The following is a 12,694-nucleotide window of genomic DNA, read 5'->3' as shown; positions in this document are numbered from 1 at the left end:
ATTATCACATAGAAAGATTAAGACTAATTCAAGTTCAAATTTTCATCAGATTTCTACTTCAACGTGTATATATATAAAATTACATTCAAGGATTTGTCTTATAAATGTATATTGTGTATCTCAAATAAAAAAATAGTTAATTGATAATTAATAATTCATCTTTCTCTTCAAATTAAATAAAAAAAAATTAAAGTAACTTGAGATAAATATAACCCGCAAATTAAAATAATCGATTAAAAAATAAGATCTAATTATCCGTTTATAGAAACTTATTTCATTTTCAACATCAAACGATTTTGGAATTAAGTTTTCGTTAACGAGATAACTCGAAACTTATCGAAGTATTTATAACTTTAAGAAAATTCTGTTATACATTCTGTATATTATTTTCCTTCTGTTCTCAAACGCGATACCTTCGCTTTATTGCGCTTAACTTAACTTGGATAGCAAGACTGAGTTATATAATTCTTGAAACAACAAAAGCTGGACTCTTTCGAGCTTTCCTATCTATTTCTTCCTCTACCATTATTTGCTTGATTACAATCAGCATGCTCACGAGTGTTATATAATATTTTATTACCGTATCTTTTTCATCATAACCAATATTCTTCTCTTTCTATCTACCTTTTGTTTCAGTTTATAATTCAATTTTGATGGAATTATCAGAGAAAAGCTTAACTAGATATATTGAATTTCATTATTATACTTGAAGCATTTTCAATGATTTATAAAAAGCTTATTTTCATTTCTATTTCATTGTTAAAATTTGTTATTAATTATCAATATATATAGTGATTATTTTGCAAGCTTCGTTTAATAATTATATTATCTTCGTGCCACAGTAAATTTACATATAATTAAAATTAAAATCTTCTCATTTTTTCGTGAAAATTCGTTTAATATTTTTTAAATTGTCCCATCTCTCTTTTTTGTTATAACAGACTCCAACTCACTATTATACCATAATCTTAAAATATTATATCTCTTTTTTAATTTCAATCGAGCTTACTTAAGTGCGATGAGTTTTAATGACTCGATAAACACAAACGACGACACTTGTTTGAAAATTTAACAAAACTAACACTTATTTTTCTCATGACAAACAATTCCAACGTTGGTGAAAATTTTTCGCGACAATCACGACGCGCGCGAAAGCACATCTATCTTTTAATTAAAACTTTAGAATAGCAGTAGTTTTCCGCTTCTTACCGCGAGAAAAAAAGAATGAGGAAATTGAAATTCAAGAGGAACGTTGAAATCAAAAGCAAAAAGAAAAATTCGAACGATGGATAAATAAATGAAAATAAAGACAGCCACGAAAAAATATTGAAATGTAGTACGCTTCTGTGTTTAATAAAATAAATACCTTAATTAACAGAAATTTAATATTTTTGCATAATTTTATCGAATTTAATAAATAGTATAGAAGATAAGACATCTAAAACAAAACATTTAAGAAATTTAAAAAAATAGATAACTTTATATTTAAAAAAATATGATTTAAAAAAATATGAGTATAAAAAAAATTGATGATCTTGATTGATCTTTCCATTATTTTCTTTTTTTTTTTAATTAAATAAATTTTATTTTTTACTCTTTATATATTACAATAAAGATATCCAACTGTTTTGTTTATCCTCTGCACTATTTAATTTCGCATTATCAATTTCGTTAATTAAAACAATTGTCGGTATTTGAAAATGTTCCTAAAATATGAAAATTTAAATGTTGTTTCGCAAAGTTCTGATTGCAATAGTATATTTTCTTCGTGCCTTAAAACGTTATGGGGAAAGCAAGAGACACTTCACCATATCGCAGACTCTTACGAGAGCGTCATTTGCATTCGCGCCTGCACGGATGACCCGTTTCCACGTTGTGAGAGAGCGCGTTTATCGATCAAGCTCTACTCTGCTCGTCAAGCTCTCTCGTGCGCGGATTACGATGTAATCCAAGTCGAAACGCGTAGATTAGAACGGGTCTGAGCTGTTACCACCCGTGGACACAGAAACCTAACTGTATGAATATATTTGAAATGACGCGTAGAAATAGAGGAGAGAGAGAAGAGAAAGAGAGAGAGAAGAGAAAGAGAGAGAGAAAGCGCGAATATCCGCATTGATGATGATCAACCCCTTAAACAAGGTTATTGAAGACTCAAGAGGCTCCGTCAGGGTGAATTTGAGGCGACTCTAGGGCCACTAGAACCAGATAATGCGCACGTATAGTGGCGGTCAGATTACGTGCTATACGGACTCTCGATACTAGAGTCCTACGTCTTTGCCAATATCACGCTACTATTATTACGTCCCCATAGGCGCCAAATTCTAGACTGTATTCTACTTTGAGATTCAAAGATATATACTTTGTTTCAATTTTAAAAAATTTATTTCAGTTCTTAAGGACGTCTATATGTAACTCCTTTGAAGAAACCGGTACAAAAGTCAAAAGATATTTAAAAAATATTTAGATATTTGACTTTTACTAAATTTTCCATGAGGAAAATTAATTCTATATATTGTGAAATTATATTATAATCTCCTAGATATCTTCTTTACAATAATAAACTTCAAAACTGTATTTTGTTTGTCGTTATTATACTTATTTAATCTCTAACATTAATGTGTACTATATTTAGTTCTCAGTAAGAACAAAGCGTGATTAATATGTACCAGCACCGACGCCAATGCTTAATCATGGCCGTTCTCGAAAGCAGATCGATCGGATATCGAGCAGGCAGGTCGAAGATAGATAGGATTGGCCGCGATGATTGTGTGTGCGAGCAGACGATCGAGGAAGTAGGGTCCACTTACCGATGACGAAAATGCCAATGAGCCGAACTATCCCGAATTCCATATTGTTGTAGTTGAGGAGAACATTGGCTAGATGTGCTGCCAAAAGAGCATAAACACCCCCGCTCGCTCCGACGAGATACACATCCGTATCGAACACCGATGTGCCCAGCGAACCTGAAAACAAGATAAACATATTTCTCTTTTAATGATTTATTAATTATTTTTTTTCTTTTTCAAACTTATCAGCTTTTTCGAATCATTAATTTTTAGCGTTATTAATATTAATTTTTACATTTCGTCCAACAAAGGAAATATAAAGATTAATATTAATATTAATTTAATTATAATTAATGTATCATTAATTTAATAATATTGAAATAAGCGTCCCAAGAATTAAAATGTTACTTCTCTAAATTTTCTATTATAATAATAAATGTATCCCAGTTTGAAATTTAAAAATTTGCGAAGTATATTTCCGTTCTTCTATACCACTATTTTATGCAGTCAATTAACGAATATGGAATTACGTAATCAACGAAATTTTTCGAGAAGAGAAAACCGGCCGTTCTCTCTCACGAAACTGCGAGTTTCCCGGTTTCGAGAGTTTCCGCCATTCACTGTCGAACTGGGAAACGCTCGTCCTCGGACAACCGCGAAGTGCGGACAAAATTTTCCACTCTCACCGCCCCCGGCGAATAAAATAAGAATAATATTCGCTCAACAACTCGAAAGTTCGCACGGCTCCGCGCTCCAGTTTAACAGCCAAAAACTCTCTCTCTCTCTCTCTCTCTCTTCCTCCCTCTCGCACCCTCACTCTTCCTCCAATTCATTCGGAAACATCTGTTGCTCCGCGCGTAATGTGCAGAACGCTCGTAGGAAAACGAGTATGCGCACCAAATATAATTAGAATCATAAATAATTTATTCTCTTAATTAATATAATTATAATTTTCGCAAATAAATGCAAATCAATCAAATGCATTGTACACGTACGGATTCTTTTTTTCATGATTGAGATAGAATAGATATAGAACTCCTCTTAACGAACGTCGAACCCTCATGTACTCCATTCCGTTCTTACATTTATGACGTACTTATGTCTATGGACGGGTGTCGTAATGCTCTCGCCATTTCGTCGATTCATGAATGTCAAAGGTATAAAGCGCTTCCGGGCTTTAGCTAGCTCCGGTTATTAGAAACAGGATTAGGGACCAGTTTCCGAGCACTTGCCTCGTAATTTGACAAACTGCCCGCGGCATACGGATGCGCAGGAGCATGAATGATTGCAGCCGGCTAAAAAGTGTCCTAATAACGGAGACATGGTCAATATGACATATAATATCCAAAATTATAAATCCTATTTTTTTATTACATTTTTCTCATGCACATATAATCGCATTTGTTACCTAAAATATGTAAACATTTTTTCTCACATTTATCCGTAACGCGGAGCTCGTATTACAAAATGATTTTTACATGTACATATCCGTCGTCGGATATCTGAAAATAACATTGCGTTCCAATTACACGCCAAATGTCGCCCGGTAGAAGGCAATCCGGCGTACGATAGTATCGCAATAATAGCGGCGCGCGTTCGACAAACTCCGCAATTCGCAATGTTTCACTCGCGCAACTGGTAACCGTGCAACGAGCGTGTACCGTGTCGCGCGCAACCCCGAGAGCAACGGTAATGTATCAGACACACGATCGCGCTAGTTAAACATTAATATCGCGCTGGACAGGCGGATGGTGCTTCGCGAATCGATGCGATGGCGCCCGCCTATATATCGTGGGAAATGAGCGAGGACATTAGTCGCTTCCTATGTGGAAATGTGGAAGCGACCGGCAACGGCCGGTGGTGATTCGGCGCGTCTGGCGAAGCGACGAACGCCACCTGACACCTGGGGGAACCTGCTGACCGATCGCCGCCCTTCGCCTAAACCTAACCGCCCGGTCACCACCACCACCTTTGATCCGTCCTAAATTACGAGTGTCGTCCGGCCGATACGCGTCTACCCTGACAAGGTTGCTCCGATTTATTAAGGCTGTCGCTCGTAATTCGGATGTAATCGGGATGTCGGGATTGTTTTCCATGCTTCTTTTTTAGCTTTGTATACGCGAATTCTAATCCGAAGTGCGATCGGTATTTTAAAAAAAATTGAAATAATTTCTGAATTCTAAGCGATTAAAGAAGAAGCTTCGGGGATAATTTTGATGAAGCTACGGCTAGATAATATTTATTCCGGATTTGCTCTTCAAGATTTTGGACTCTGTCGAGATAAAGTTTGGGAATAACACGTCGAATTGCATTACGCGCATGCAGGACATCCTCGTTTCTTGCGAAACCAACGATTCAATTGGATTCGTCAATGGTACGCACTGGTCATTAACGCGCGACCTACATCGGGATTGCAGTAGTAACAACAGCGGCAACCGTCGTGGGAAAAGCAGCTCGTGTTTCGTAAACTACCTACACGAAGTTTCCGCAGAGCGCAAATCGCGTCTAAGCCGGTGCGCACCGGAGCGACGTGGAAATGCATTAAGGATGCAAACATCAATTCGTGCGAGTTCGCGAGCGCTCCGAATTACCTGCAATGAATTATTAGCGTCCGTTTAATAAATGATCGAGCCACGTCCAATCGGAACGAGGAAACAATTATTCGAGACACGTGGAATTAGGTAGCTTACAACATCAACACCGAAATCGTCGCCCACACCGGATGACATTAATATTACACGATATATATCAAAGATGTAACTGCATTTGAACCGCACATAAGGAGTCATTGATAGTCCTAAGAAATTCGACGTAAGATTTTGATTGTAAAAACATCACATATAATTAACAATGATAAATTACTGATGCTTTTAACAGCAATCAACATTCATCAATGTTACAACAATAACGATGGCTATAATAATACTGTAATACGATAAAGTAGAGAATATAGGATCTCAGCTGTCATCGTCAGTCTGTTTGTCGTCGTGCCATAGTTAATTGGAAGTTGAAGCACGCCGAGAGACCACTTTACCCCCGTGCACGACGAACCATGCTTCTCTGTGTAGTAATTGACTCGAGTTAACGGATACTGGCTCAAGAGAGCCGCTGATTCCCCTCATCCGCTCTCCTTGGTCCAACTTAAACGATGCTGCAAGCATTTACGGTTTACCATCGTTTACCTAACCGAGGCTAGAAGAGACAAGTTATAGTGACACAATAGCTCATTCGATGCGCTACTGAATTTACAAATCGATGCTTTGTCGATTTCCTTACTTTAGAAATTTATTATTAATTATTATTGCAAAAATTACCATCCGTTATCAGTTCTAAAGTATTCAATAATATTAATCAAAATTATCTTTTGAGATGTTTTCATGTATACTCTGATGAATTTTATTTTAATAATATTTCTATCTACGTATAATTTTATTCGTCTTTGATTTTAAAATGTTGCTAATATATGCAGATAGATAATAATTATTGCAACAAATTATTGCATCAGTCAAAGACGATTCAAGTGCGATTCAATTGCACTAGTTTCGCATCTGTTGCAGCTTTAATATCGCCATATTCATGATTAAGTTGCAAGTCTCTTGTAATTCGAAGGAACGTTGGCAAAATTAATTAGGTTCTTAATCATCAAAACGCCAATGTAAGCAAAAATGAAGGAAAGTTCAAAAGAGAATTCTCTACTCTTTCTAGCAATAAAGAGAGAAATATATACATGCATATACTGCATGCAGATGAGAGAAAGAGGAAGAGAGAAAGAGAGATAGAGAAATAACAGCAAAGCGCCTCACGAAAATTAGCAACCTGGTGCAAGGATGAATATGAGTAAAAGGAAACGGGAAAAAAGGAAGAGAAAAAGAGAAAAGAGACACTAAGTCGCGAAGCGTAATAGAGTCCTCGTGGACTTCTCTTGGGTTATGAAATTCGCCCAAGCCTTCGTTAGTACCTTCGACTTTATCTTAAGAAAGAAAGCATGAAAGGAAGGGAAGTGGGTCGACGCGGTCTGCCAACGAGATGCACCAGCGCGAATTAATGTTTTCACGACCTACTCCTATGATTACAACATGCGGCTCTATCCGCGTATCTGCTACTCCGCAATTCCCTTGCAATCAATCTGTCCAACAATGGTATCGCTACCGTCTCCTAGATAAGAATTTTTTTCTGTTATCGCTCTCAAGATACCTGAATGTAAATAATATACGAGAATTTTATTTTACGTTGTAAATATACGACAATTTTTTTCAATTACAATAACATTTTAGCACCGTCAAAATTTGAGTGTTTTTGAAAGTCTTCATTAAACTTAAAAACAAACATTCTGTCGACTAATCACAAATTTAACGCAGGATAATATGTTGCACGTATTTTTCACCGTACAGAAGAATATCATCGATTAACTCGTTGGTACCAATAACGGAGTCTGTTGAAATCAAACGGCATGATATGCAACAGGTGCAACGAAATTACCACGAAAGAAAATGTCGAATAACAAAAAAGCATGAAAAGTCGAAAATACTTGTATGATCTTCTTGTCATTTTTCAGTTCTAAGAAAATTTTGCATACTCTCTTATATGTATAATAAAAAACAGATGCAAAAGAGAATTTGACGAATTTGACAAATAATTGATTAAATTGAAAACCAAAAATAAAGCGTAATATTTCGAGCTTTTTAATTATTTTATAAAAGCACTTTAATAACCTTTAACAGAACTTTTTTGACAATTGTTTAATATAAGCTTTAAAAATTGTTAAATTAAAAATAATATAATGTAGGAAACCAAGAATCTTTATTCTCTAATTTTTCATAAATTTTATTTTGATTTTTCTCTTTATTTTTAAGTTTCATAATTTAAATGTTTAATTTTTAAATTTCATAATTTAAAATAATTTGAAAAAATCAAAATTGCATGCATTGACGTAGATGTATATTTAATTATCAATTAAACCGATATTTATTGACAATACACATGCATATAAGAGCGAATACGATCGATAGACATAACAATGCGTCTCACGGTGACGTATCTTAACGAAAGCCATTTTCGCATTTTTATTACTCGAACGCGGAGAAACGAAACAGGAAAGAAATCGCGAGGACGCGTACAGGGGGCTCGACGCGGAATAAAATGCTTTGTATCGGAAATAGAAGGTATAGAAATAGAGCGCGCATTTTAGAGGCGGGCGTGCTAGGCACATCGATGCATTCGTAAAGAGCTCCCTCCCCCTCATTCCTTCCTTCCTCCATCCCCGGAAACGAAAAACGGATGAGAGCACCAAGCGAAATAGCCGGGAAACAACGAGCATCGGACGATCTCTCTCGCGGCACGAAGAAAAGTGCTCGATACGCTCTCGTGGCGTTAAAAAATTAGTAGTTAACCACTTAAGCGAAACACCGACACGAGCCAAATACGGCGCGAGCCATGGATGCAGGCATGTGCCGTATCGGTGCATTTCTGCACGTTCCTCTTTTATATACGTATTTATTTTATATATTCTTCTTCTCTTTCCTTTTTTCCCGGAATGTGTGTTTATTTCATCACTCTCTATACAGATACAATTTGAATTCTCGATGTGAATAATTTTGCACGTAAATTATTAATCAGTGATAAATTAAATAAATAAATGCTGGATATAAAAGTTCGTAAAAATAATTTTTGAAATTTCGTCGAATTAATTTTTTCTTACTATTAAAAATATTTCCGCGCACGGAAGTAAACCTGCTATATTATCTTTTATTAATTATCACAGTGTTATCACACAACATTATCATAGTGTTATCTTGATTTTGGAGGAACAAATAAAGAGCAATCGCGTAACGTAAAATAAACGAAATTCATGCAGCGTCATTCTATTGTCGCGTGGACACAATTACCTTCGCCACATCTGTCAGATTTGCGGTCAAAATCATACGTTCGTTACTCATAGAGAATCCCCCGACAATCTCTTTTGGAATAGCTGTTGCTTGTCACCATTTACAAATGAAACAATAGCGCGTTTTGTCAGCGCTATAAACCGCGATGTGCAACGTACCAGCGACGTCAATCAAGCACCAATTAGATATCCACCAATTTAATCCGCAATTGTTAACAAAGAGAAAGAACATTCGCGAACAACTCCCGCGAACAAAGGCGATTATTGTGCGAGTGAATGCGACGATAGAGAGGGACGGTGGAAAATGGAGCGTACACAGTTAGGTGAGTGCAAGCGCGCCGTTGCATTCGTAAAGAGGCGCGAGCGAGAGGCTGCGGGAGAGGCTGTGGAATCCAGTGGAGGACAGAAACAGAAAACGGAGTATGAGACTTCTCTCAACCCCTTTTCTCCCCTATTCTTGTATACATCGACCGCCATTGCGTGCCTGCCAGTTTTGCCGATACAACGCGAAATTCTAAGCCACGTCGTTTTCCTGCAAACGAGACACGACGGGCGTCCAAAGGCTGAACGGGGTCGGTAGTGATGGACTTCGAATCAGTATCTATTCGCGATTCTCTAACACGTATATAGAATTACCCGCTCGAATTAGAGATATTGATTCCCTGTCGCATAAAACTTGATACATAGTAACAAGTATTTATAATATTAATTAGCATATACTAACAGTCTTCTGATCATCTCATGATTCTTTTCTACGCACTTCTATTCTTTCTCTTTCTCGACAAATAATTCTCTAAAAATGTATCTTTTTCTCGTGTAATTTTGTAATATTGTATTTTCTATAATTATTGTACGCCTAAAGAAATTTAACCCTCAGAATTAAATAAAATTGACCTATTTATCGCAATCATTATTAACTCACGAGAGGATGTCGATGCCATCGCTACCGCTGCAGTTACCAACGCATCAGACCCTAAAGTGATGCACCATGAATACCATCATGTCCACCTGGAATGGCAATGTCTATTCCCTCTGTACGTCTACTTGTAATACACACGAGCGGCGCGTAGCGCACACGAGTATCGTCGTTTCCATGTAACCCGATGCATAAAATATAATGTGTGAAGTACGTTCCGCCCCGGGGAAAAAAGACGGAACACCGTCGGAATTTTATGGTTATGGCGGCGATATTTATGGCAACGGGACTGGTACGTATGTGCAACGATATGGCATATGAGAGAGCTCGACGTTGACGAGAAATCCTCTTTCTCTTCTCTTTATGATGATTCGCTCCTGTTGATGGGGTTTCTTCCTCGATCTTACGAGATTATCAAAGATGTTTCGCTTGATTATTGAAAACATTTGTTTCGTATTTTTCGACGATAAGAAAAATAATCTGTATTACATATAGACTGTAAAAGTATATGTAAATAATGAGCAAAAATTAAATGTATATAATCAAATTTAATTACATGTATAATTAATTTTATTACACTATGTATAAACGCAATTTGAATTTTAAATCTCAAAATTAAATGTAAAATGGTAAAGGAAATCTCACTATTCGCAAAAAATATATATTACTTTCTCAAATATTCTATAAAAAATATAATATGATCGTATACACCGATCTTGCATTCGATAATGGATCAGATTAGGTTCTGATATTTATTGTAGGCCCGTTGGGAAATACGCGTAACATAAATGTAATAACACTTTAATATTGAACGCAAGTTATATTACATCATATTACCATTTTTTAGAGCGTTATTGGTTTTTGACATAAACCTTTCTCGGCGGAAAGATAAATTTAAAAATGTCGCATTTTTTATATTGAAAAGAATTTTATTCTATTAAATTATAATTCCAATTATATAAATTTCTTCCTTCTCTAATGTAGTAATAGATATTGCTCACAAAAAATCATTTATTCAAAACGTGATTAATATCTGCATAAAATTACATCTGTCATATGAAAAATATAGTTTAAAAAAAAATTCAAATTTGCGAGTATTCAATCTCGCATTGTTTCAAAAATACTGAAATTTCCAGCGCGCTCGCTATTCACCGATTTTTTTTTTCACCCTAGCTTTCTCTTTGTTCCTCTCGCATGCACGCATGCTTTTTGCGAAAGTTTCGGCATTCTAAGCGCGATCATCGACACGCAAAATTCCCGATCGAAAGCGAGGAGCGTGCGCAATATCAACATTTTGTACATCCCGCATTTCGTTCCGTTGTTTTAATATCCCTTTGACCCAACGATAGGCTATGTCTGTGAAGGTTTTTGCGTTGAAAATATTAAAACGAGCGGAGAGGGGAAGGAAAAAAAAATAAACAGAAAATGCACGCGCTTGCAAACATACAAATATGTTTGCATACGCGTACAAAAAAAGATAGGCAGCGAAAAGAGCGAAATCGTACTTCAATGGCTGCATAAAGCACGTTCAAATTCATCCTGATTATAATGTAGTGAAATACGCTAAATCATTTTTCCTGCTTCCATTCTGTTTGCATTATTTTTTTTTTTTATTTCCGATGACCGTTGCATTTTTTGCATGACGAGATTAAACTTTAATGAAAATATATATTGTTTTCGAATTTTGAAAAAGAAATAAATTGCACTTGGATTGTCAGTATCGATAAAAAGGTCGTTAGATCAAATTGCTTTCATTTTGGAAAAAAAGTTTTTATATATTATATTTATATAAAAATTATTTAATATATATATATATATATATATATGTATGTATGTATGTATGTATATGCATGAAGAAATGTAAAAATTAAATCAACCATAAAAAATATATAAAAATCAGAAAGAAATAAAATTATTACTGATGACGACAACATGATAGCGTGTTCCGATAGATTTGACGTTCGTATAGCATTTTATCGTCCAATTTAAAGTTTTTCTCGATTGTCATCAAGATGTTTCCGCCGTTTCCAAAATGATCGAAAGAAATAAGTGGAAGGAGGCTCTAACGAGCTGAGACAACGCGATCTCGTGCTAAAAGTAAAGTTAAAGACGCGTGAAAAAAGAGAAGGAAACGAAGTATTGATTTTCAGAGTCAGTCCGGGTACTATCATCATCACCGTCGTCTTCGTCGTCGTCGTCGTTGGTTATCTTCGAGTCGAGTTAATGCACCGGCGACTGGCCACACGCAGTCGTGCATACGAACGACGAAGCGCGTCGTACGACATGCAAATGCCTTCGTATAATTGCTGGTGTCACGCAATCGACTCGACAACGCCGCCGCGACGACGACGCCGACGCCGATGACGACGAGGACGATGCTACGGCACGGAATTGCATCCGTTCTTTGACAAAAAATTGGATACCGGGAAACATTCGTTAATGTTGATAGAGAAGAAAGTTTGCTAATGAGAGCGGTGAGCGCGCCGCACGAAATCAACGAGACGGAATTATTAAGGATATATAATTCACTTTAAAAAATTAATATATTACTGTTCGCTCATTATTGTGCATTCAATTTTTGTTAAATTTTTTTTGAATTCCGTTAATCATGTGAATGCTCTTAATTATTTTATCGAAGTTAAATATTAATTACTATTTTTCAAATAGTGTATGTTTTTTTTTACATTTGTAGACAATTTTAATCAATAAATTTTCATGAAAATTATAATCTCACATATTTACATTATTTTAAGAAGTAGAAATTTAAAAAATATTCTTTATAACTAAGATATATTACAAACTTAATTTAAAATTCAGGTTACCTTTCTCTCATAGAAAATTTGTGTAAGATAAAAAATATACGTATATTATAATTCATCTTTTTTAATTATTATGACATTTAATTTTCATATATTATATGAATTCGTACGTTTGCGCTGTGAATACCTAACGATGGCAAATCTCTATTTCGCTTCATTGTCCAAAATTTCCAAGTAGAAATGGTCGAGCAATAGGAAGGACAGGGAGTACAACCAGTAATAAGCGCGACGATGTCGTAAACGACATTAATCCGTGTACTACTCCGGAGAAGTGCATTTATAAGCTACC

General features: G+C 35.7%; 1 protein-coding gene across 1 annotated transcript in view; it reads right to left on the bottom strand.

Annotated features, from left to right (window-relative positions):
- The window catches only part of LOC105258282 (protein rhomboid), a 362,375-nt gene that overhangs the window by 2,458 nt on the left and 347,223 nt on the right, over positions 1–12,694 (bottom strand). The window contains exon 9 of the mRNA XM_025408100.1: positions 2,808–2,963. Within this exon, the coding sequence (XP_025263885.1) occupies positions 2,808–2,963 (156 nt within the window). The remainder of the gene's footprint in view (positions 1–2,807; positions 2,964–12,694) is intronic.

This window comes from Camponotus floridanus, unplaced genomic scaffold (genome assembly GCF_003227725.1).
Source record: "Camponotus floridanus strain SB8 unplaced genomic scaffold, Cflo_v7.5 scaffold2, whole genome shotgun sequence".
NCBI lineage: Eukaryota > Metazoa > Arthropoda > Insecta > Hymenoptera > Formicidae > Camponotus > Camponotus floridanus.
This window is presented reverse-complemented; position numbering and strand designations above follow the sequence as displayed.